The sequence below is a fragment of the Bos indicus x Bos taurus genome, chromosome 19 (genome assembly GCF_003369695.1).
Source record: "Bos indicus x Bos taurus breed Angus x Brahman F1 hybrid chromosome 19, Bos_hybrid_MaternalHap_v2.0, whole genome shotgun sequence".
Taxonomy (NCBI): domain Eukaryota; kingdom Metazoa; phylum Chordata; class Mammalia; order Artiodactyla; family Bovidae; genus Bos; species Bos indicus x Bos taurus.
The window spans coordinates 46,125,134-46,150,208 of record NC_040094.1 but is presented as its reverse complement, the minus strand read 5'-3'; the positions used below and the strand labels follow the sequence as shown (position 1 = coordinate 46,150,208).

The following is a 25,075-nucleotide window of genomic DNA, read 5'->3' as shown; positions in this document are numbered from 1 at the left end:
ACCTGCCACCATTATCCCTCCCACCCCCACCAGCCCCAAGCCAGCCAGACTGAAACTGGGGAGCTTGGGCCTTCTTTCTGCCCACAGAGCTCTGTGGCCAGGCCACCAGCCTCTGACATCTGGCTTATATCTCATAGTTTACTTTCAAAACCTCATTTAAACTTTGTAATAACCCCACAAAGTAGCAAATAGTAGCTGAATTGGAACCTTGCAAAAATTCAGTGAGGGTCAGAATGAGACAGCGCATACACCAAAGAACCAGCCCTTCTAGTCTCCAGGAGGCTGAAGGGACACCCCCTGGCCCTGTAGGAGGCAGGGCCTGCCCTGCCTCTGGTGCCGTGGGCACACCCTACTTTGATCCCTTCTGTCCCCTGCTTTGGGGGACTCCAGCAGAGGGACTGAAGCTGGGCCCTGTGCCCCATCCCGAGGTAACAGGCCCTGGCTTCAGGCCATGTCCACCACCTCTATGTCCAGCCCCATGTCCCCAGCTCCCTGCCGAGACTTTGACTCCCTGCTTCCATTTCTGGGCCCCAGTGGAGGGGTGAGCTTAGCGGAGGCTGGGATTGGAGGACAAGCCATGGAAACATTGAACAGAGGCAGTTAGGAATAAGAGAATGCGGGCTCTGCTCCAACCTGACCCAAACTTGACTCCAGCTGTGCACCCATTCGTGGTGTGAGTGAGCAGGTTTCCTAACCTCTCTGTGCATCAGTTTCTTCAGCTGGGAAACAGTGACAATAATTCTTACAGTGTTTTGTCATAAAGGTTAATTACCAGAGTTGATTCTCATTGGTGGGAATATGAATGGCGGTTGTTTTTATCTTCATGCTCTCCTTTCTAATCGGGCCGCGTTCCCTAGCTAGCAGGCCCTTTGCCTCGGCAGCTCCTGTGTTGCTCAGGAGCTGACTCTGGCCCCACTGCTGCTCACCCTCCCCCTGTTCCTCTCCGCAGGCTGCTCCCGGCAGATCGGCTTCTCATTTGTGCGACCCAAGCTCTGTGCCTTCTCTGGCCTCTATTACTGTGACATCTGCCATCAAGACGATGTCTCAGTGATCCCGGCCAGGATCATCCACAACTGGGACCTCACCAAGCGCCTGGTAAGTCTTGAGCCCAGCCTGTCATAGCCATACAGCGCTGCTGAGTGACAGAGAAGGGCTCGCTCCTCTCTGCTGCTGCCATTCATATGTTTGGGGGAGTTTGGCTCTAGAGAAGCCAGGGTCACTAGTTTAGGCTCCATGATGTGGGGGAGCTGACCAAGAAAGTAATTTGGTGCTGGTCTACAGCCCCTGGGCAGAGCTCTGTCCATCCCTGCCTTGGTCCTCAGGTAGGAATCAGGATGGTTCACTGTAGTTCCCCATGGGCACAGATAAAACTGCTTAGAGCACCAGCATAGATAGATAGGCAGAAATAATAGAATAGATTAGATATAGAGGATGGATGGATGGGTTAGGTGGGTAGTTGCATGCATGGGTTGAAGGGTGGCTTGGTGGATGGATATGAATGGATGGATGGTAGATATGTGGATGGATGTATAGATGGGTGGATGGATGAACGTAGTTGGGTAGATAATGGATGGATGGATGGATGGATGATGGATGGATGAATGGGCCAGCCAGCTGCTACACTTCCCCTGGGAGCAGTCAACCTTTTCCAGGCATACAGGCGTCTACTTTTTGTTACATTTGGAATCATTCTGGGCTTATACTGCTTTATAACATGTTTGTTCAGTTAGTATTACATCTTAGATACTTTTTGATGTTCACCAAATGCTTTTAAATATGATGCATTCTGCAGTCTTTCAGATTTTCCTCTTCTTCAGCTGAGCTTATCTACTTACATAGCTGTGTTACCCTGAGCAAACTCTTCTGCTTCCCGTTTCCTTGTCCATGCTGCTGCTGCTGCTGCTAAGTCGCCTCAGTCGTGTCTGACTCTGTGCGACCCCGTAGACGGCAGCCCACCAGGCTCCTTGTCCGTGAAGGGGGGTTAATTACAGTGTCTGTCTCCGGGCAGTGAGGACTAAAGGAAACAGAACCCACCAGTCACTTAGATGGTGCCCCTTCCCTTTCCTAAGGCCTCACCTTCTGCCCCTAATTCATTCGGTCAGGGTCTGCCTCAAGAGGTGTGGACTCGGCTTTCTCCCAAAGGCACAGATTTCTGTTAAGACACAGAAACAGAGGAAACTTCTCTCAAGACCCAGGCCTGCCAGCCATGCTGTCTCTTCATATGTCCCCATCAGAGCCCAGAGAACGTAATTCTCGGAACCTGTACCACCCTGGCCTCCACCCGCTGGGGATGGAAAACACCTGTTACCTTCACTTTGGTTCTCTTTCTCTTTTTTTGGCCGTGTTGCATATGGGATCTTAGTTTCCCCACCAGGGATCGAACCGGCACCCCCTGCATTGGAAGCACAGAATCTTCACCACTGGATCACATTAGCTTAGAGAAGTCCCAACATTAGCTTCACTTTGGCTTTTTATTGGTTACCTCATCCTCACCCCTGCCCTCGGTGTTACGTATTTAACTAACTACATGGAGAAAATTAAACCTCAAGATGACCACAAGTACAAAGAACCCTCTGGTCATAAAACACCCTCAGCGTTTACAACATCCAGATGCCTCTGTTGAGCCGTCTCCCTATTCACTGCGGTAATTTTGGTGCCACTTCCTTTTTCCAACTAGAAAATTCTAACAATTCCCTTGGCATACCTAAGGTCAGGAAGCATCCAACTCTCAAAGATGCTAGACCTGGGAAAGACAGGAAGGTTCAGAATAGAAAGTGGCAGGCTGGCAGGGTAGGGGCCCCTTGTCCACTGTCTGGCTGACCCACTTGTGCAAGGCCTGGCTGGCACTTGGCAGGATGTCAGCCCAAGCCTGGGGCTTCTCCCTTTGTCTGTCTCCTCCACAGCCGTGGGGGAGGAACAGTCCCAGGAGAGCTCAAAGCTCATGCCTGTCTGTGTACTTGGCAGTTTCCAGCGCGCATTCCTGCGTGTTATTTCATCTGGGCCTCACCCTAAGCCTGGGGCTGAGTTGTGGGACAGGCTGGGCAACAGCAGTCTGACCTGAGTCACTGACTCACCAGGCCTTTGCCAGTGGGATGCCTGTCGGCTGGGGGCTGGTTCCTCGGGGCTCTGGGAAATGGGGAAAGGTGGAGATACCAGTGAGGTGAGAAATGCTGGTTGAAGCCGGAAGAGCAGCCTTGGCCTAACAGTCTCCTCTGGCCCTGGCCCATCCCCCGGGGCCAGCAGACAGACGCTTGGACCACACAGGCACCCACAGAATCTGATGGCAACTCCCATTCACTGAGAAGCTGCTTACCTGGATTTTCTTTTAATTGAAACTCAATCCCATGCAGTAGGTGCTTGTATTTCCCCCATTTTACAGATGAGGAAACTGAATCACAGAGAGGTTAAGTAAGTTTCTTGAGGTCATACAGTTGAGAAGGGGTGGAGCCAGGATCCAAAGTCAGACTAAGCACTGCAGGGTGGTTGATGGTGGAGAACACCTCAGCTCCTCCATCCTTATCCTCCCCAAAGAGACTGCAGGGGAAGGGGCTTCTCTTTGTAAGTGAGGCGGCCAAGGATGCAGAGACAGCACTCAGTTCACACCTGGGCTCTGCTTTCTTTCTGTTGGCTTGGATCAGTCACTTTAGCTCCTCTGAGTCTCAGTTTCCATATCTGTAAAATGGGGATGATGACACCTTCCCCTCTGGGTTGTTGTGAGGATGAAGAAAGGATGTGGTCAAGGTCCTTAGCCCAGTGTCTGGCAAATAATAGGTGCTCAGTAGTTGGTGTTAGGGTCAGGGCTGAGAGTAGAACCTTCCACGTCTATCAAGTGGGAGAAACCCAGATCGATCACTCAGCTCCACGTGGAGACTTGGAGGGAGGCCCTGCCCTGGTTGGTGCTGTTAGTGAGGACGGAAGAAGCTCGGGAAACCTCTGGTTAAGCTGTATCTGATCCATGGTTTCCTGTGGTTGGAGCCTGACTCAGATCGGTCACCTGGTTCCTGAGTCGGCCCAGGGTAGTGTCTGTTTCCTTTCGGCAGAAAAGTGGGGGCAGGGGCGGGGAGGCCAGGAAATAGTGGGAAGGATCTGTGAGGCCCAGGGGGAGAGGCGTGTGGACCCTCCTTCCCGTCCCCGCGTGGTCAGGGAGGGGCAGCCGCTGGTGCCAAAGGGGGAAGAGCAGGTTTGGAAGCCAGATCAACTGGGTTCAAATCCTGACTTATCTGAGCTGTGGGCCTTGGCCAAGTCACTTCCTCTCTCTGAACCTCAGTTTCCTTGTCTGTAAAATGAAGATGGTGCCGCTTCCCTTGGCAGGTGGCTGGAGGGGTGAGCGAGGGAGTAGGTGGCCCAGCGTCTGGCGACCTCAGGCGCTTACAAAATGGCCCTCCTGTCTCACCCTCACTGCCCGGTGGTGTCCTCAGGTCTGCAGGCAGGCCCTGAAGTTCCTGACACAGATCCGGGCCCAGCCCCTCATCAACCTGCAGCTGGTGAATGCGTCGCTGTACGAGCACGTGGAGCAGATGCGCCTCATCGGGAGGAGCCGGGAGCAGCTGAAGCTGCTGGGGGACTATCTGGGCCTGTGCCGGAGCGGAGCCCTGAAGGAGCTGAGCAAGAGGTGAGCGCCCAGACCTGGGGACACAGACACACAGACACACAGAGACACACAGACACAAAGAGACACACACATACACAGACAGAGACAGAGACACACACACACAGACACAAAGAGACACACAGAGACACACACATACACAGAGAGAGACAGAAACACACACACACAGACACACACACAGACACAAAGAGACACACAGACACACACATACACAGAGACACACACATACACTGACAGAGAGAGAGAGACACACACACACATACACAGAGACACACACACACAGAGAAAGAGACACACAGACACAGGGACACACACAGATACAGACACACACACAGAGACACAGACACACAGACACAGAGAGAGAGACACACACACACACAGACACACACAGAGAGACAGACACCCAGAGACACACACACACACAGAGACACACTGACACACACAGAGACACACACACACAGACACACACAGACAGAGAGAGACACACAGAGACAGAGAGAAACAGGCACACACAGAGACACACACAGACACACACACACACAGATAGACATACACAGAGAGACACACACACAGAGATAGAGAGAGACACACACACAGAGATAGAGAGAGACACATACACAAAGAAAGACACACACACAGACACAGAGACAGAGAGAGATACACACATACACAAAGAGACACACACACCACAGACAGACACACACACACACATACAAAGAGACACAGAGAGAAACACACAGACACACAGAGACACACAGACACACATACAGATACAGACACACACATAAACACAGGCACACACACACAGGGACACACACACAGAGACAGAGAGAGAAACACACACACACAGACACACAGAGACACACACACAAAGAGACACACATACACAGATACAGACACACACAGAGATACAGATATACGCACACACACACAGGGACACAGAGACACAGACACATACACACATCTAAGAGTGGCTTGCTCAGTGCCTGGACACGGGGACACACACACACACACACACACACACATATACTACACACAGGGTCAGTGCACAAGCAACTTCTTGGGAGAAATGCCAGGGCTGGGTGGAGGACTCCCTCTCTGCATTTAGGAGTGGCTTTTATTTGTGCATGTAATGCCTTCATTCATTTGACAAGTGCTTATTGAGAATGCGCTCAGTGCCCGGCGAGGGATGTGGGGCCTGGGGCTGAGCACAGTGGACTTGGATCCAGCCCTCTAGAGGGCACGGCAGGGAGCAGGGCAGCGGCTACCCCCAGGAGTGAGGGCGGAGGAGAGAGCAGGATGCCCTGGAAGTACAGCGGAGTCGGGGGACTGACGCATATTGGAGGGCACTGATGGGGGAGGGGGCTTCCTAGAGGAACTGACCTCCAGTGTGAGATCTGCAAAATGAGTGGGAAAGAGGGGATTTGCAGGAAAGAGTGTTCCAGACAGAAGTAGTGATGTGCATGGGCTGTGGATTAAGGCCCCATGTGTGGACAGAATAGGGAGAAATTTCCGGTGAGAAGGAAAGTGGGGATGTGTGAGAGGAGACCCGAGACGCGAGAGGGGCTGGTCTCCTGGCTCCCCGGGGCCCCACCAGCCCTCCGCCCCACATCGGCTTGACTCTGCCACCCTGGCAGCAGCCCTTCCCAAATCCTTGCAAGAGGACAAGGTTGGGCCAGGACCCTCAGGATGCCCTGCACAGAGCTTCTTGGTGCCCAGTGCCTGGGGGACTTTCAGTGCTCAGCTAGGGGTAGGGGGTGACACCTTCTGTGGGACTACGCTGTCCTGGGGCCCCGGGAGGACAGACCTTGGGTGGACGAGCCTGTGCCTGCTGCCCAGTTAGGCTTCCTTGCTGGTTTCTGGGGACTTGGAGCAGCTCACAAGCCCCTCCATGTTTCCCATGCAGCCACTCCTCCCGACAGGACTGGCGCAGACATCCTGTCTGCTGGGCTCCCCTGCTCAGCCCTGGTCCCTGCCCTTCCAGGGCTGCTCTGCACTGGAGAGATGCTGTGGGGAGCCCTCTCTTAGGCAAAGCACAGAGGCTGGCCCCTCACAGGCTCTCAGAGCAGCTGGCTGATTCCTGGTCTCTGCAGGGCCTGGAAGAGCAGAAAGCCTTCTGGGGGCCACCATGAGGGACCCAGATGGCTGCTTCTGGGGAGGCTATTGCTGTCTCCATCATCAGTGGGTCCTCACTCCCATGCTTTCTGAGATTCCAGGACCCAGGGCCCCAGAGTCTGCCCCCCTGCCCCCCTGTCCAGGGTGGTGAAATCTCAGGTCAGGTGGGACCCTGTGACCCTCTCCAGTTCAGGGATGTCTGCAGACCTGGGTAGACCAGCTGCCTGTAGGGCAGGTCCTGAGTGCCAGCCTCGCTTGCCCATCCCTACCCTGCTGAGATCGGTCAGCAGCCTTACTGGCCTGTCCAGGTTGCCCTGTCTGGAAGCTGGGGGCAGTCTTGCCTCTTTCTCTCTGGTTGCTGTTTCCAGCCTTCATGAAAGCAGGGCCAGGCCTGCAGAAGTCCCAGTTCAGAAGCAGCATAGGGTGAAGAAAGAGCTCAGGAGCAGCCTTCACCTGCCCCCAGACTTGCTGTGTGACTCAAGGAAGCGGCTTCACTTCTTGGAGCCTCGGTTTTCTTGTCTATAAAATGGGCCAGTGATCCCCATGTTCATGTGGCCTGCCAGAGTTGTGGTGAGGGCCACATGAGGGGCCCAGTGTCTAGGGAGGGACAGAGACAGGGGAACAGATGGCCCTGGGTCAGGGAGGCGTGTGCTGTGAGGAAGGAGGCAGGGTGCAGAGGTCCAGGGAGCTTCTTGGAGGAGGTAGCATCAGCTGAAGGTTTGTGGAGTTTTCTTTCTCCTTTTAAAAAGAAAAAAAATGCTTTTCTTCCTCACAAAGATAGTATTCAAATAGTATTAAAGGGAACCAAGCAGAAATCTGGGGTCACCCTTCTCCAGTCTGGCCACCATCTGTACTGTAAGAGCTTCCAGATCCCACTCTGTCCTCACTCACCGGAAAGCAGAGTTGCCCCAACACAAATGGCATCGCCCATGTGGTGAACCAGGGTTTAGTGAAAGAACCAAAGGAAGCCTGGACTGGATTTTCTGCAGGGAACCCATGGCTGTGGGGGGGTTGGGGAGTAGAGGGGAAGCGTGGCTTGCCAGGACCTTTGCAGGGCTCAGCGCAGCCAGACTGGGTACAGGGGCTAGACCTCGAAGACCCTCTGTGCCGCCACAAAGGCCTAGGATTTTATTCTGCTGCAGCCGAAGCTGCTGAGGAGTTTTGAGCATAGGATGGTCACACTCCCTGAAGACCAGTTTGGCAGCACAGCAGTGGGGCGTCGGGGCTGGTGTGGTAACTGGCACAGGAGGTGAGGAGGCCTGGACTCAGGTGGTTGGGGTGGAGGCTGAGAGGACAGGAAGGGTTGAGGAGAAATCGGCAGATCTTGGAATCTTTCTCTCAGGGGGCTGAGCTGACCTCCCCTCCACAGCAACTGAGGGCCTCACTGAGGACCTCACAAGCCCAGGGTAGGTGGCCTGGCTGGCTCCTTGAGCTTCCATGACTCTGAGCAGAGGGCAGATGACAGAGAAGACTCTCCATCCAAACAGGCCCCACCCTTCCTGCTGGCTCAGGAACAGCCTGTGCACCCCCTCTGCCCCTCCCCCTGCATTTTCCTGGTGATAAACGGCAGTTTCCTGTTCCCAGAAAGCTGGACGTTTACCGGGGAGACCGGCACGTTGCACTGAGTGGCCACTTGGCAGCACAGCGTGGGCTGCCTGGTGGAGCTTGTCATCTCGGCCCTGGGTGGGGTTCCTCCTAGAACCGGGGCCGTGCCCTGGGGTGGGCACAGTCAAGCACCCACTCCAGATGCCGTGGGCCTGGGCACCTTCCTGCCTCCAGATGTCCAGAGCACCCTGGGGCAGGCTCCCGCGCATCCTCAGACCGGGGAATTCTCCCCCCAGCCCCACTACCGCACAGACACACAGCAAGGCCAGGCAGGAATTTTTTGCAGGTGTTTCCTGTCCATCTCTCAGGATGTAACCTTTGGGATCTCTGCCATTGGTGAGGTGGAAACTAGAGCCAGGCTGGTGGCAGCTGAGCCCTTGTCCTCTGCCCCCCACCCCCACCTCTGAAATGGGATCTGTGCACTCAGGACACCTCAGCTCCTCTCCCAGAGCGCCAAAACCAGATGCTTAAATGTCTGTCCCTAAGCTAGACCAGGGGCTACAATAGGAAGGCAGAAGCCACGTCTGGTGCATTTCTGTCCCCAGCACTGTCCCTGGTACGTGATGGTGGCAGTAATGACAATAGCTATAAATAACAGCCTCTAGGCATTCACCTGGGAGATAAGGATGCAGGCTCTGGAGCCAGACTGCTGCTTTCAGACTCCAGCTGTGCCTTTTACTAGCTGTGTGACCACAGGCAAGTTCTTTAACTTCTCTGTGCCTCCATTTCCTCTTCTCAAAATGAGGGTTATAATAGTGTCAACCTCACAGGATTCTTGTGAGAATTAAATGAATTAATATATATCAAGCTTTTAGTCCAGTTCCTGGCTCCAAGCGTTAGCTTTCATCATCCTCCTCTTCATTATTTTTTAAATAGACTTTTTAAAATATCTTAAAATTTTTTTTCAACTTTATTGAGTATAATTCACAAAGTTGTAAGATATTTATAGTATTTTTGTGATGATTTGATATATGATTGATTATTCTGTGAACGGAGAAGGCAATGGCACCCCACTCCAGTACTCTTGCCTGGAAAATCCCATGGATGGAGGAGCCTGGAAGGCTGCAGTCCATGGGGTCGCTGGGGTCGGACACAACTGAGCGACTTCACTTTCACTTTTCACTTTCATGCATTGGAGAAGGAAATGGCAACCCACTCCAGTGTTCTTGCCTGGAGAATCCCAAGGACGGGGAAGACTGGTGGGCTGCCGTCTGTGGGGTCACACAGAGTTGGACACGACTGAAGTGACTTAGCAATAGCAATTCTGTGAAAGACTTCCTCCCATCTTATTAATTCACACATCCATCATCCTCACATATTTTATATGTATTATATATATATATGTATATATGAACAGTGAAAGTGTTAGTCACTCAGTCGTGCCCAACTCTTTGTGTCCTTAAGGACTGTAACCCGCCAGACTCCTCTGTCCATGGAATTCTCCAGGCAGGAATACTGGAGTGGGTTGCCATTTCCTCCTCCCGGGGTTCTTCCCGACCCAGGGATTGAACTTGCATCTCCTGCATTGCAGGCAGATTCTGTACCATCTGAGCAACCTGTATAGTGTGTGTGTGTGAGAGAGAGAAAACATTTGAGTTCTGCTCTTAAATTTCAATTATACGATACAATGCTATCAACTATGGTTAATAATTATTCATTTACTATGTACAAGGCACTGTGTTAAATGCTTTAAATAAATTATTTCATCCCGAAAAGAGCTCTCTTGCTCAGGTGAGGAAACCTGAGGTTCAGAGGTTAAGGAACTTGCCCAAGGTCCTGGCAGCTGGGCACCTGGAGTCCAGGTCCCGAGCCCAGGCTGGAGCTATTTCTCCCTGCTTAGCGGTGCTGAGGGAATGAACGCAAACACAGGTGGGCCCAAATTCCTTCTGAGGAGCCTCTTGTCTTTTCTTTGAAGGCTCAACCACAGGAATTATCTCTTGGAGTCGCCTCACAAGTACAGTGTCGCCGACCTCCAGCAGGTGAGAATGCCACCCCTGAGGTGTGTGTTAGTCGCTCAGTCAGGTCCGACTCTTTGCGACCCTATGGACTGTAGCCTGCCAGGCTCTCTGTCCATAGGGTAGCAAAGAGTCCAGGCAAGAATATGAGAGTGGGTTGCCATTCCCTTCTCCAGGGGATCTTCCCAACACAGGGATGGGACCCGTGTCTCCTACATTGCAAGCAGATTCTTTACTATCTGAGTCACCAGGGAAGCCCAGAGGAACCTAATTCCTAGAAACTTATTCCTGGAGAAATCAGAAAGGGAGATGTTGGGGCAGGGGCTGCTGGCTGCAGTTTACTGAGGCAAGACGTCCCATCTTCAGCCTTTCAGCAGCTCAGAATGGGTGTCCAGCCATCCACGCTTCCTGGGGCAGTGACTGAGCCCTCGGTCCCACTGGGACAGGCAGGCACCACAGCCAAGCCCAGGATCACAGGGCTCAGCTGCCTTCCAGGTTGCGAGGGCGTAGGGAGGGTGAGGGTTTGGGACATTCCCTTCCTCGAGGGAGGGGACAGTGGATTCCTCTGTGCACAGGGACCGCACACCTGCATGGCTCGGCCTCACTCGGGGAGGTTTGCTTGCCCAAGTGGAAGGAAACTCCTCTTGGGGTAGGAATGCTCCAGGCAGGGCGCCAGGAGGAGCAGCAGGCCACGTTCTGCAGACGGCCTCGGGCATGGCACGGCCTCTCAGAAGGCCTGGCGGCCGGCACTTGCCCTCCACAGATCGCGGACGGGGTGTACGAAGGCTTCCTCAAGGCCCTGATCGAGTTTGCCTCCCAGCACGTCTACCACTGTGACCTGTGCACCCAGCGCGGCTTCATTTGCCAGATCTGCCACCACCATGACATCATCTTTCCCTTTGAGTTTGACACCACAGTCAGGTATGCGGACGCCATGCCGGCCACCCTGCCCCACCACTCCCACCCCTGGGTGGGGGGCAAGTCCCAGGTGCCACTGCGAGGGGGACAGGCCAAGCCCTCACAGGACTCCCTGCCTCCCCCGAGCCACCCGTCTTCCTAGGGAAGAGGTAGCTGCTGCCCTTTGAGTTGCGTGGGGAGGACCTCACTTTTGTCCTCTGCAAACAGGTGGAGGAGGGGCTGGGTGAGTTACTGGCCTGGAGTGCTGGCACAAGGCCGGACACAAAGTGGGCACCTGGTGGGCAGTACCTGCCACTGCCTCTGCCCCGTAACGATTGTCCCCAGTCATCACTCATTATCAGAAGCCTCTAAATGGAAAGAGGCCTCCATCAAACTTCCATTCCAACCCATGTGGGAGTGGAAAACTGAGCCGGTGGGAGCATCCGTTCATTTTCAGCAGATGTCCCCAGACCCAAACTCGACCCCCCCGAACAGACCTGGGGCTGAGTTTTTTAAATCGTAGAGTGTTTGGAACACAGGCAAGGAAATCAGTGAGTCTCGGTAGTATTTATAAGGGAAATACAATAGAGGGCATCGGTGTGCATCGTGGGGCTTAGAGATCAGCACTGCGGCGAGAACCTTTTGTCCCAGGATGGAGAGGCAGTGCCTTGGGTGGCCGGCTCTGGTCAGGAGCACCGACCAGCCTCGAGCCCCGGAGGCTCGAGGTCCCAGCAACGCTTGCGGCTTTCTCCCAGGTGCAGCGAATGCAAGACCGTCTTCCACCAGACCTGCCAGGCCGTGGTCCAGAAGGGCTGCCCCCGCTGTGCCCGCCGGCGCAAATACCAGGAGCAGAACAGTCTCACCTAATCCCACCTCTTGTCCCCACCCGGGACCCGGGGCTCAGCCATCCCAGCCGGGTTGGCCACCAGCCTGGCCACACTCTCAAGGTGTCACAGAGCCAGGAAGACTCTCAGATGAGACCAGAGGACTGGCCTATGAGAGGGAGCCCCAGGAGCCCCTGATGACACCTCCTATCCCCCAACTATCTGCTCCAGGAGGCGCGGACACCAGCAGGTGCCCCCTGTCCGACGGTGTGGGAGGAGGGGGCCTTTGCACTAATCAGCCCAGCACCCCTCACTGACACCCCATCCCCATGAGGGCTGTTCAACACTGTGGAAACAAGACTTGGGGAGCATTTTCAATTCCACATTCCTGATTAAAAGGTCTAGTTTTTTTAAGGTGGATTTTTTTCCCTTCATATTTCGACAGAAAATATTTTTTTATTCTTGACCCTCCACAAGTCACCCAAGAAATCCAGGCATTCTCACCCTGAGCAAATGTGTAGAAACCGCTCAGGCCCAGCCTGGAGGTGGGTGGTGGCTGGGTGGACAGGCCCCCCAGGACAGAGCCCACCAGCTGGCGGGTGCCTTTCCTTCGCCCTCACCGGGCGCTTGCTGCTGACAGCTCCTGTACAACGTGCCAAACTGCCGTGGGCCAGGCAGGCTCAGTCCTGAGGACCACGTTCTTTCCCTTCCTCTGCCCCCACCTGCTCCCTGGTCCCCCCTCCACCTGAAAAGCCCTTCAATTTCTCTGTGTCAAAACCCACCCCCCACCCCTGCTGCGGCTCTCCTATGGCCTGGGATCTTGGGCCCGAAGGAGGAGGGCTATGACTCGGAACCAGCACTGTCAGCACTTTGAGCCTTCCTTGGTCCAGGGAAGGGTCGTCATCTAGCCCACCCCTCAGCCCTCTGCCCTCCTCACTCCTACCCCTGACTGGCAGCCAGATGGGCAGGGGGCTGCTGCAGACGCATTTCAGGAACACACCCCCGCCTGCCGGGCCTGCCGGGACCGAGGTAGGCTGGCTCCACACTGCCCCCAGCATCTTTCCACGAAGAGTGCCAGCCCTGCTGCGGAGATGCACAAGGACACGCAGGAGAAGCCACCTGTGGAAGGGTGCTCAGCCAGTCCATGAAGCCACGAGTTCACAGAGTTTTGCTGGACTAGCCCAGGAGGGCCGCTGCCAAGAGATTGGAACATTTCACTGGAACACGACTGCCTTTGGAGGGGATCTTCAGGTGGAGCCTGAAATTGTTTTCAAAGCGATATTTAGACCCTGGGGCTTCGGGGGGCATGATTTCTCTGTTGCCTCCCCACTTCTCCTGGACCCAGCAGGCCCCCCTCAGCCCTGGGACCCCCCTGACCATCTTCTCTGTGCTCAGCTGAGATAGGAGGCCTCAGGTAGATATCCACCTTCACTGTCAAGAGACAAACCCACTGCCACCTCTCCCTTGGGGTGATTCGGCTGCTGAGTCACCTGCCTAGCCCCTGTGGAGCTGGATAAATTGTGCAATAGAGTGGAGGAGGTGGTGGGCGGGTCAGGGAAGGGGCTGTCACACAGCTTCTTTGTCCCCATCACAGAAGATGGTGCACACCTGTACCAAAGCCTCCTAAACCAGGAAGTGGGTCCTTAGCCCCACCCCCGCCCCCAGCCAGCATTAACGCTCCACCAGAAACACAGCCTGATCAGAGCCAGAATTGGTGGTCCTGGGGTGGGCAGCACTGCTTGAGCCCAGCCCTGTGAGTGTATTCTGTATCCCAGAAGATCCCTAGGCGGCAGCAGGAGTGAGGCCCTGGAGAAGCCCACTTTGGTTCAGCGGGGCCTGGCACACCACACTCCCCACCTTCTCCGAGACCAGTAGCATTAAAGCTGACCGCCTCCCTCCCCACCACCAAAAAGCTGCTGATGCTTTCAGATGAGTTGATTCACCTTCCTCACCTCCAGTGGGAAGCTGGTATGAACCTCAGTAGTGCCCACACTATTTTTAAAATTTTGTTTTATGCAATAAACTGTTTCTAGTGCAGGGCCCTGGCCCTGAGAAGTGCTTTGCCATGTACTGAAGGAACTGCGGCCATGTGACTTTTGAGTGATTTTGCAGTAAAGACCTGCTGTTTCTAATCTGTGGTCTGGTTTCTGAATCTGAAAGCTTCCACTGACTGGGGGAGACCACAGGCCCTCAGATACTGTCTGATAGCCTCCACTGTTCTCAGTCAGTCCCTGGGCACAGGGGAGGGCTGGAGGGGGGTGGTTATAAGTAAACATTGCAAGCAGGGGGCTTGTGTGCCAGGAGTGAGCATGGAGAATAGTAGAAGTAATTCTTCAGTCTGTCCCCCACCCTTGCCTCTCCTCTGAGTCAGCCTCCCCAATCACCACCCCCCACCCCCCACCCCTGGCCTTGGGGTAGGATTTCAGGGCCTTTGGGAAGGTTTATTCACATACACTCATGTAACTGAAGCTAATGCCTGGAATCCCACTGTGATGGCTTCTTTCCTGTTCCTTAAATGTCAAAGCACAGACCCCTGACACTGGAACATGTGAAACCATTTCCCACTGGTCATCCAAGGTGAGAAAGAGGCTCAGGAAGGAAAGGCTTGTGAGCAGGGCCAGATTCAGGGCTCATGGTTTTAGGGCTCCAGCTGGCCTTGGCTGCCAGCTTTCCTCTGAAGTTCCAGCAGAAGTCTGGGGGGTGGGGAGGGCCTGCAGGAGGAAGCCCACTGCTGCTCTTGTAAAGACAGAAGAAGGAAACAGGCTAATTCCCAGGGAAATCAGGGTGCAGGAACTTGGGACTGAAAGATTCATGTCTGCGGTTTCCTGTCCTTGAAGCAGCCTTTCGGCCTTTGAGGGAGCACCCTCTGCCCATCGCATGAGCCCCAGCTTCCCTTGAGGGCAGGAGGTGGTGGGCTCGGAGGAGCCTTGAGGGACCTGGTGTGGAGAGGCAGGACCCAGAAGAGCACATGGCCAATGTGCTGCCTTTGGATTCAGTCATCCATCCTTAGCAAGGTGTTTCTGAGAATACTTGTTTCTCCCTTCCCCCTCCTGCCTAAAGGAGGATAGCAGATGGGGGGTTTGAGGACCCCAATTCAACCCCAAAGAGGAGGGCTCATCTCATAATAAAATTAGTGATAATAATAATTCATCAGATGTGTGTTCTTAACAATGTGATGATAACAATACGTTAGCCTGACCTGCTGCAGTCCATGAGGTCACAGAGAGTCACAACTTAGTGACTGAACAACAACAATCCTATGAAGTAGGTGTTACTGTCCCCAGTTTACAGGAAAGCAAACTGAGATGCAGAGATAAGGTGAACATCTTGAGTTCAACCCCAGGAGGTTGCTCTGAGCTTTGACGGATTGGCTGGGGGTCGGGGAGGGGGGGCTCCTCCCCCACAAGGATCCAGGCCAGGAGGTAGGGGAAAGGGGATGGAGTAGAGCAGCGGTGGAGGGAAATCTGGCCCGCCTTCCTCCCCGCTCATCCCACCGTCCTGGCTCTGCTGCCTTCCTCCAGGAGACAGCCAGGTGTGGCCCAGGATCCCCGGGAGGTGCAGGGGAAGGGGGTGGCGTCTGCGCTCCTCGGGCGCTGGCCCGTCCCAGAGAGGACAGGAAGCCAGGACACCGGGGATTGTCTCTCGCAGCCACAGCCCCAGCCCCGGGAGGAAGTTCTGCCGGGTGCTCTCCGCCGGTGCCTCCCTCACTATATTGTTGAACAGGAAACAGGGCAGCGCGGGAGCTGGGCGGTGGAGGAGGAAGCACCGGACGCCGAGCCCCCCGCGCGCCTGCCAGGACAAGTGGAGGCGAGGCCAGCGAGCGGACACCGAGGTGCCAGGGCCGGGCCGGACTGGGCGGGGGTGCTGATCTGGGGTGGGGAGGGGGACTGCAGGTGGCGGGGTCCTCACCCGGCAGCACCAAGCACCCTTCGCGCAAGGCGCAGGAGCCGGAGCTGAGCGGTCTTGGGAGGAGCGCGGCTCGGGACGGATCTTGCCCTCGCTCAGGAGGAGGTGGGAGGCGAAGGACTGCTCGCCGTCCTGGGGCAGGAGGGGCCCAGGTCCAGGTTCCCTGCGTCGACCCAGGCGTGGGCGCCGCTGTGACTCTTGTCTGTCTCCCAAGCCGTGGACGCAGGGCACCTCCTGGTGAAGGGTCGGTCTTCGCGCTCCAAGGACCCTCCCCGCTCCCCTGATCCCTCTCCTCTTCGCTCCCCCCAGGATCGGGGAAGGAGACGAGAACTGGGTCCCCTCCCCACCCAACCAGTGACCCCGCGCTCCGGGGAGCGTCTCTGCAGTGGGAACCCCACTCCAAGTTTTTCGAGGCCTGGCCGAGCTGAGTTCGAAAAGGGCCTGGGGAGGACGAGGATGGGACCGGAGCGGCAGTGCCTGCAATCCGGATGGTTCAGGATGCAAATAGCCTTGCTAGGACTGGGGACGCTCGGGCTAGATGTCAAGCCGGGTCGAGCAGTCCCGAAGCATCGCGTCCGCGGGACGCAGAGCCTCTTGGAAGCCGTATCCCGAGCGTGGGGGTGGGGCGCGGCAGGGGCCGGACCCTACCCTCCCTTGGCTCCACTCGTGAACCTTCCGTGCCCCTTCGGCCGCAGCCCTCCCTGCCCTTGCCCCTCCCTCAGGCCTTCTGCTTGGGTCCCGCCTCCAAGGCCCCACCGGCCTAGGCGGATTTCTTCAGGCTCCGCCCCGCCCCTCCCAGACACCGCCGCTTCGGGAATTGAAGGCGGTGCTTCCAAGCGTCCCTCACCTTCTTTGCTCTCCTTGCCAGCTCCAGCTCCCTAAAGTCTCTCCAGCCAAGCCGTCTGAAGCCCCGCCCAAGGAGATGGCAGGGCCCTAACCTGCATCCATCCTCCGGCTCCACCCAGCCCGCCCATGGGCTCCGCGAGGCCCGCCCTGCCGACGTAAGTGAGAGGCAGGGGGTCCGGGGGAAGGTGGAGAGAAGGTTGTCCTCCTTAAGTTTGGTTGGCTTAGCTGCAGTCAGCTTAAGGACCCCGCGTCCAGGGCCCAGTGTGCTCAGTGGCTCAGTTTACACTCTTTCCCCGTCGAGGAAAGTTTGAGAAAGTAGAGAAGGAGCGCTAGGCGCCCCGCGGCCAGACCCTGTGCCTTGGGTCGCTCAGACTCAACCAGAGGCCGAGCTTCCACCTGCACCTGCTTGGTCCCAGGTCACCATCGTGGGGCAGTCCATGTGGCCGATGTAAAGGCTTGGAGGGACCAGCCTCACAGACGGGCTTCCAGTTGGGCTGTGACGCCGCTCCCCCGACACACCAGGGTCCAGGCTGAGCCTGCGAGAGGGAGAGTGGGTTGTGGTGTTCACTCCGGGATAACTTTGGGGGTCCCTTGGGTACACCGCACGGATAGTCACTATCAAAGAGTGCATTCTCTAGGGGCCACTCTCGTGGGGCAATATAGAGACCGCAGGGCAGAGGGCAGGCCGCAAGGGCCAAGCCTCTCTCTGGACGTGGAGGTGGGAGCCGGAGCGCAGGGGGAGGTGCTGGTCGGTCTGGGCGGGCGGGGCTCCGGGGTCACGTCTGTGGCTAAGCCGCTGGGAAAGGAAAGAGAAAATCCAAGAGAACCGGTTTCCCCGGCCTTGGCAGTCGCGGCCCCTTATGCCAAGGCCCTTGGACTAAGCAGGGCAGGGACACTCCCAGAGTAGAGCGAAGCGGGGGCCGCTCCCAGAACCTGCGCCCCAACTCTGTCCCCCTCGGGCCTGGGGCTCACACGCCTTGGTGGGTGGCTGGGGCGATAGGAGCTGCCAAGGACGCGATTCCCTGAGGGCTCCTGGAAGTGTCGGGACAGGGCGGGATGGAGGTATGGGCTATTTTTCCCACTTTACAAATGCGGAAACTGAGGCCCAATTTTTATACACACGTGATGTCCCCCCCAACCAGCCTTAAAGCTTCCTTGGCTTTAAAGCCGGACCGGTGTTAACCACCATCTCCCCACCGAGGGATAGAATTTTATACTCCAGGCCGCAGAATGAAAGGGCTGTCTTAATTCCATCGCTGCGTGTAAGAATTAAAACCGTGGAGATTATTTCGTCCAAGCCCCGCGTTTTCGAGATAGGAAAACCGAGGCCCGAACGTACACGATCGTAGCTTCGGGACTCGAAGTCTTCGGGCTCCCCTGTGCGGAGCGCGGCCCTCTCGGCGGCCCTGACCTCCGCGCCCCTCCTCCTCGTCGCCCACAGGGACACGCGGCGGCCGCGATGGCGGCGGACGTCGAGGGGGACGTCTACGTGCTGGTGGAGCATCCCTTTGAGTATACGGGCAAGGACGGGCGCCGCGTCGCCATCCAGCCCAACGAGCGCTACCGACTGTTGCGCCGCAGCACGGAGCACTGGTGGCACGTGCGGAGCGAGCCGGGCGGCCGCCCCTTCTACCTGCCGGCGCAGTATGTGCGCGAGCTGCCGGCCCTCGGCCACCCCGCGCCCGCCCCGCCGCCGCCCGCGCCCCTCCAGGGCCCCGCAGCTCCCGAACCGCTCGCCTATGACTACCGCTTCATGAGCGCGTCGGCGCCCTCCGGACCCGACGGCGCCCCCGCCGAGCCCCGGGGCCGCGCGGGCTCCCTGTGCGGCCGAGCTCGACCGGGCGCGGCCACTCAGCGTCGAAGCCTGGCGCCTGGCTCTCCCGCCTGCCTGTACACGCGGCCCGCGGCGCCCGTGCGGCCCGCGCAGTCCTTGGACGACCTGGCCCGCACCGCCGCGCCCCCTGCCGGCCTCCTCGGGAGCGGAGGCGGCTTCAAGGCCTGCAGCGTGGCCGGCTCATGGGTGTGCCCGCGGCCCCTGGCGCGCAGCGACTCCGAGAACGTCTACGAGGCCATCCAGGACGTGCGCGACCCGCCGACGGAGCAGCGGCCGGAGCAGGTACGCTACCGGGAGCCGGGAGCGGGGAGACCGGGGCGGGGGTTGCTCCCATCCTCCAAGAGCCCGGACGCTGGGAGACCCCCTGAGCCTTAAGTCCCGGCTCGACGGAGCAGCTGTGTCTGCCGGCTTTAGACCAACTCGCTCACGCCGAGCCTATCTTGCTCAACCACGAAACCAGAGGGGTACAGGCTTACTCAAGATTTCTTATCTGCAGTTCCCAAATGCCAAAGCTCCCTGGAGCTCAAAAGGCTTCTGTAACTCAGTTAACGGTAGAATTTAACTTGAGCCCATGTGCGGCCGTGGGCAGCCTTAATAGTGTGAATATTCAAGTTTTGCTGTAGAAGAGCAAGTAAACCCGATCATACGGTGCCGCTCAAGCCTTGCTGCGAGCGTTATGTCCCCTGTAGCAGGTGCGGGCCCGTTACCTTTCTAAAATCCAAACCATTCCAAAACACATCTGGAATGAAATAAGGGATGGTAGCAGAATGCCGCCGCCGGCTCTACCTGCCTCGCGTTTCTCACATGAGCTTGGGCTTCGGAGGAGATAATGGATGTGAAAGTCAGGGGTCTGCTTCCTTTTTTGTCTGGTTCCAACATTTTAGTTCCTCTTTTTTTTTTTTTTTTAATTTCGATGGGTTTGTTTCAGAAATAAGTCCAGTTATAGTGAGGATGTTCTTTTTTGCCTCAGAATCTGGTTATGTAAATTTGGGGGTTTCTGAAATAATATTTAAATATTATTTTTAAAATAGGGGACGTTTTAAAAACTCTTACAACCTCAAAATCCTTTGCTGGCCCGGACTTCTTCAAGTTTAGGGACTTTTCCGGGAAAGATGTGGGGGGGGGGGGGCAGTGCACAGGCCCCCTTCTGACATCTGCCGCAGCTGTGTACTTATGGGCAATCCACTTCCTCACTCAGAGTCTCAGTTTGCGTTTAGACCAAGAGGCTAGGGGACGGTGGAGAGATGACTCCTGAAACTTGTGAGTCTCTGATTTCCTTTTTTGGACCCAATATGATTATAATAAATATTGATGCCTGCCACGTGCGGAGACTGAGTCTGGGATGCCCAGAGAAAGGATGCACCGTCCCCATCTGCAAGGCCCCGGGTCTTCCCTCCTCCTGGTCTTATGGTGCAGTGTTCAGGATTTGAGGCTACACAGACTCGAATTTGACTCTGCTGGATCACCTGCCAGCTGCTAAACGAGTCACTTCACTCCCCCCGCCACGATGCCCTCTTGTGTACACGCAGAACAATATCAAAGGATTCGAGTTGTTGAGAGCCTTAAAAGAGGTGAAGCGTGGAAGTGCTTGACACGTAGTAGGCGGTCTGCCAAGACTGGCTGAGGTCCCACTGGGTATCTTTTCCTCCGGGCCGGCTCCACCTTTGCTACAGTTTTTGCAAGGGGCAGCCCGCCCTCTGGTGGCCAGAATGGGGAACAACGTGCGGCGTGCAAGGAAAGAGATCAAGGACCCTGAGGGGAGAGAGCTGAGGAGGTGGAGGGTGACGGAGCCAAACCCTTGCGCCAAACGCCTCTGCCAGCCCACCATCTATCTGTTCCATCTGCTCTGGAATATATGGCTGCACGCCTGCTCTCTTTGCCCCCGGCGCCGCTCCGTTTCTTCCGCAGGCTCTCGCGCCTCTCCACACTCTCTGTCCTTGTGATGGTGGGAATATCTATTTGGCTCTTGGAGGTGCACTCCTCCCTTCTGGAGGTGGGGGACTGGCCTCGCTCTCTGAACCCCAGCTCCTGGCATCGAGCCTGGGCCAGAGCCTTACGGAATGTGCTGAGGAGGGACAAGGAGAGGCAGCTCCCTTAACCATGAACCTGGGCTCTGCAAGTCTGCCCAAGGGGCATCACAGCAGAGCCCAGGACCACAGTGGTAGAAGACCTCCCGCCCAGATCCCAGTACCTCCTGAGCTCAAAGGAAAATCATCCCAGCAGCCAGCGTCTCCGCCTCGAGCCTCCAGCACCTCCAGCTGCAGTGGTGTGTTAGGAGTAGGTGGACATATAGATGATCAGGGTAAGGGGTAGGGCTTGTACAGGGAGGATCTGAGGTGTCTGCCGGAGACCTGGGTTTACCACCCAGATGCTCTGCTCAGTCTCAGCTCTGGCCCTAATTCACTGTGTGACCTGAACAAATCACTTAGCATCTCTGGTCCTGTTTCCTCCCCGGTGTAATGGGAATAAGACCACGGTCCCCGTGGCCATGTTTCATTTGAGTGTCAGCTGTCGGCCTCCCTTGACACTCCATCCAGGACAAACTCCAGAGCAGGGGAGTTGGTTCCTTCCTGGGAAGGAAGTCCCACCCTGCTGTCTGTTCACAGCAGCACTTAGAGAAGGAGTTTCCTGAAATGTGAGCCTGCTTGTAATCTCCTTGGAGGAGAAAGTTCCCAGCTTTCCCCTCCATTCACTAAGTGAATTGATGGAACACCTGCCAAGCACCAGGTGAGCCTTTGGATTTAAAGGCGGCCAAGGCACAGCTCCAGCTCTGGGGGCTCATTGTTTGGGTTGGGAGACTGGCAAGAGGGGACAGATCTTCAGTGTGGGGCACAGGCCGTCTGTGATGGAGCTACACTCGAGGTGCTGAGGTGCGTGGGCAGAGGTGAGGTGCGAGAAGATGTGGCACCTTTGGGACCTTACAGGTGGGGCTCAGGGATGAGAGTGTGGGGTCGGGAGTGGATGGTGTCTTGCTGAGCAGGGACTCATGGGCTCTCGGCAGGAATTTGGGCTCTATTCTGCAGCCATTGGAAGGCTCTCAGCAGAGAGGAGAAGGGGATTGAGGGAAGACCCCTGCGGCTGGGCCTTGAGGAACGGTGAGGACCTTTGCGGTCTCCCAGGCATGCAGTGGTGGCGGGAGATTTGGGAGGTAGGCTGGGTGGGACCTGGTGGCCAGTGGGCTGAGAGGGGTGAGCAGGATATCAGGAGGAGCTCCAGTCTCCCAGTGTGCACTCTGGCACTGGCAGCGGTGCTGTTTGCGGCCTGGATAACCGGGGAGGAGGTGGTGGAGGAAACAGGCGATGCTCACTCTGTCCTTGCCTGGCTCCAGTGCGGGACAGCTAGGACTGCTGCCCAGGAGGAGGCCCTCAGCGTGTGATAGTGGAGCGATAGGGGTGGACAAGAGCGCCTGAGACAGTCCTGGGGCCACCGCATTCGAGACAGCCCTGGGGCCACAGTGTTTGGGCAATAGAGGGAGGAGAGAAGAGCGAAAGAGGAAAGAACAGTCAGGGAACAAGAAGGGAAAGCAGCAGAGCACTGGCCCAAAAGCCAAGGAGCGTCCAGAAGAAAAGAGAAAGTGAGATAAAGGTCATTGGGCTTTATTGGAAGTGGCCACCAGAAGGTCAGCGGCTATCTTATCAGGAGCTGGTCCAGGGGTTGCTGAAGGCAGAGAGCAAAGGGTCAGAGGAATGAAGGTTGAGGACACAGGTGCAGAGTATAGACAATTCTCAGAAGCTAGGCAGAGAGGGGAGATGCTATGTGGCCAGGTGTGGGTGTAAATCTTGGGTGGAGGCTCCCCAGAATCTCCTGAGAGGGACAGGAAGACAGGGAGGCAGAGGATGGCGAGGAGGTAGTTGAAGAGATTCCACCCCAGGAGAAAGGAGTGAGGAGCAGAGGCTGGGAGCAAGGGGGGAGGAGGGGGGGAGGAGGGGGGGGAAGGGAGGGGAGGAGGAGGGGAGGGGAGGAAGAGGAGGGGGAGGAGGAAGAGGAGGGGGAGGAGGAAGGGAGGAAGGAGAGAAGAGAGAGAGGGAGGGGAGGAGGGGGGAGGGGGAGGAGAGGAGGGAGAGGCATGTGTGGGTGGAGGTGATGTGGGGTCATCAGAGCAGGTGGGGACAGTGTCCAGTGGGTGGACCATCGGACAAGGGGAGAGGGTGGTGAGGAGGGCAGGATGATCGGCAGAGGCAGGGACTGGCGCCCCTAGAAGCAAGAAGCCTCTACCACATGGGGCATTTCACCAGTCACCCAGCTAGGCTAGCATGTAGTGAACGCGTGCTGTGGGTTGGCCACTGGGACACACAGCCTGGGAAGACGCGACAGCCCCTGTCTCAAAGGGGCTAACAGTTCCATGAGCTCTCACTCATCCTGTGAGCTCTCACCCTCCCAATGCTCACTTTGGCAGCGCATAAATTCAAATTGGAACAATACAGAGGAGATTAGCATGGCCCCTGAGCAAAGATGACACAGAAGTTCGTGAAGTGTTCCATATTTTTAAAAAAACTCATATTCCCAGTGGCTCGGAAGGCAGGCCTGGGCACACCCCACATTTGCCCAGAGTACAGACAGACAGAGGTTCAAAGGGGTTTAGTGACTGACCAAAGGTCACACAGCCAGGAGGAGGCAGCTTCAAGACCAGATGCATTCCTCCAGGCCCCAAACCCCACTCTGACCCCTAGGCTGAGTCTCGGCCAGGCGGCTTTCAGGCTTGGCCGCCCCATTCCTCTCAGCAAGGACAGTACAAGCCCAAGGCAAACAGGTATTCACCTTTCAGAGTGCCCGGTATGTGCCCAGCCATGTCGTGGGCACTGGGTCAGGGAGGAGGCAGGAATTCTCTGTGCCTGATGGTGAGGTGGGAGAATGAGATGTCCCAGGAGAGGGTAGAGGGCCTTCCCTGGTGGCTCAGTGATAAGGGACCCGCCTGCCAATGCAGGAGACACTATCAATCCCTGGTCCAGGAAGATTCCCTGGAGAAGGAAATGGCAACCTGCTCCAGTGTTCTTGCCTGGGAAATCCCATGGACAGAGGAGCCTGGCAGGCTACAGTCCATGGGGTCGGACACAATCGGTAACTAAACAGTAATAACAGGAGAGAAGTAGAAGCACCCCTTCCAAGGAGGGAGAGAGGGAGGAGGGGGAGGAAAGTGGAGGACCACCGGTCCTCCCGGCCCCCCACACACATACATGCTGCCAGGAGGCAGTCTGGGAACCCAGGAAGGGGCCTCTGTGACTCCTCCCCAGAGACTGCGGGGCCCACCCCTGGGCCAGGGGCCGTTCTGCCCCGGGGATTTCAGGGTGTGGTCACCACCGCGCCCTAGAACAACTCAGAGGTGGGAAGGGCCAGGCCGGCCACCTGGACTGGGGCCCGCCCCTGCCGCCGGGCATTGGCCACTGGGAGGAAGGGGTCACAGCCCCAGCCTCCGCAGCGTCTTAGGCAAACGGCCCAGGAGGCGCCGCACCTAAGCAGCTTCCAGACGGCTAGGAGCCCCAGGGCTCTCCTTCCTCCTCCTTGGCCAGACCGGTGAGTGACCAGGAAATGTGCCCTGGAGTCGGGACCCTGGGGGAGGAGGGGCGCGCCACGGCGGTTTTCCCACACCCTCCTGCGTCCCCTCCTGATCATTCTGTGAGCCCACTCCAGAAGAGAACCCACCCAGTGACCCCTGCTGCCACGTGCCCTGCCCTCCTCTCCAGATCCCGGCCCCGCACTCCGTGGGACAGACTCCAAGGGCAGCCCCAGGGAGCTGTGACCGGGATGAGGGAACTGGCCTTGGGCAGACCCAGCTGGATCCCCCTTTGGGACCAGCTGGCGGGAGGGGGGCTTCTGAAAAGGAAGGGGTGGTCAGAACAGAGGAGCAGAGGCCAAGTGGAGGGACTCATGCGTCCACTTGTCCGCCCTCCCTTCTAACAGCTCTCCCCACTGCCCAGTTAGGATAGCTGTCCTAGAGTGGCCCAGCTGGTTTCTTTACACCTGGCCTGAACTCACCCTCCCCGTGACTCACCTGCAGCCCCAAACTAACCTGAGAGCCCCACTGCCCAGCCTATGACCTGGTTTGTGAAAGAGTAGGTCCTAGGGACCCCCCCCTCCATGCTTACCAACATTGCTGGCCACTGAGAGCCCTCCCTGCCCACTGTTCCCAAGGTGGAAAGGCATAGCCTCCAGCCCTGCAGGCTGTTGTCGCTGAGTGGTCCCCCCACCCCCAGCCCGGGTCTCACCTGGCTCCCTTCAGCTCCCAGGCCTCCTGAGACAATCTCCTGGCAAGCCCACCTGCCTCCCCACTTCCTTCCTGAGCTCTGCAGCTTGCTTCACCCTATTTCTATTTGCTCTGTTCTTCCTGGAGCTGTTGATCCAATAGTGGGAGAGGATGGGCAGTTGGTACCGAATGCCAGCCCTGATGGCTGGTCACTGTCACGTCCTGGGCACAGGAAAGCCCATGATCATGACTGGGGGTACCTGATGATCAGAACACAGTCACTGTTCCATAGCAGAGTGTTGG

The 25,075-nt window shown here is 56.8% G+C and overlaps 2 protein-coding genes and 1 non-coding gene across 7 annotated transcripts in view; all 3 read left to right on the top strand.

Annotated features, from left to right (window-relative positions):
• PLEKHM1 (pleckstrin homology and RUN domain containing M1) overlaps positions 1–14,137 on the top strand; it is a 57,205-nt gene extending 43,068 nt beyond the window's left edge. For 2 of the 3 annotated variants that reach the window (XM_027517323.1, XM_027517324.1), the window contains 5 exons: positions 950–1,095; positions 4,419–4,612; positions 10,245–10,308; positions 11,048–11,205; positions 11,937–14,137. In XM_027517323.1, the coding sequence (XP_027373124.1) occupies positions 950–1,095; positions 4,419–4,612; positions 10,245–10,308; positions 11,048–11,205; positions 11,937–12,048 (674 nt within the window). In that variant the 3' untranslated portion in view covers positions 12,049–14,137. Of the gene's footprint in view, positions 1–949; positions 1,096–4,418; positions 4,613–10,244; positions 10,309–11,047; positions 11,206–11,936 lie in introns of those variants that run through there. The other variant, XM_027517325.1, reaches the window with a different exon arrangement.
• Positions 14,138–15,646: 1,509 nt separating this feature from the next.
• The window catches only part of ARHGAP27 (Rho GTPase activating protein 27), a 36,172-nt gene continuing 26,743 nt past the window's right edge, over positions 15,647–25,075 (top strand). Inside the window, exons 1-3 of one of the 3 annotated variants that reach the window (XM_027517318.1) lie at positions 15,647–15,837; positions 16,780–16,912; positions 18,199–18,873. In XM_027517318.1, coding sequence (XP_027373119.1) covers positions 18,217–18,873 — 657 coding nt within the window. In that variant the 5' untranslated portion in view covers positions 15,647–15,837; positions 16,780–16,912; positions 18,199–18,216. Of the gene's footprint in view, positions 15,838–16,779; positions 16,913–18,198; positions 18,874–23,986; positions 24,103–25,075 lie in introns of those variants that run through there. The other 2 variants (XM_027517319.1, XM_027517322.1) reach the window with 2 other exon arrangements.
• Positions 22,974–23,078, top strand: LOC113878608. The gene has a single exon (XR_003507037.1). It is a non-coding gene; the product is annotated as a U6 spliceosomal RNA (small nuclear RNA).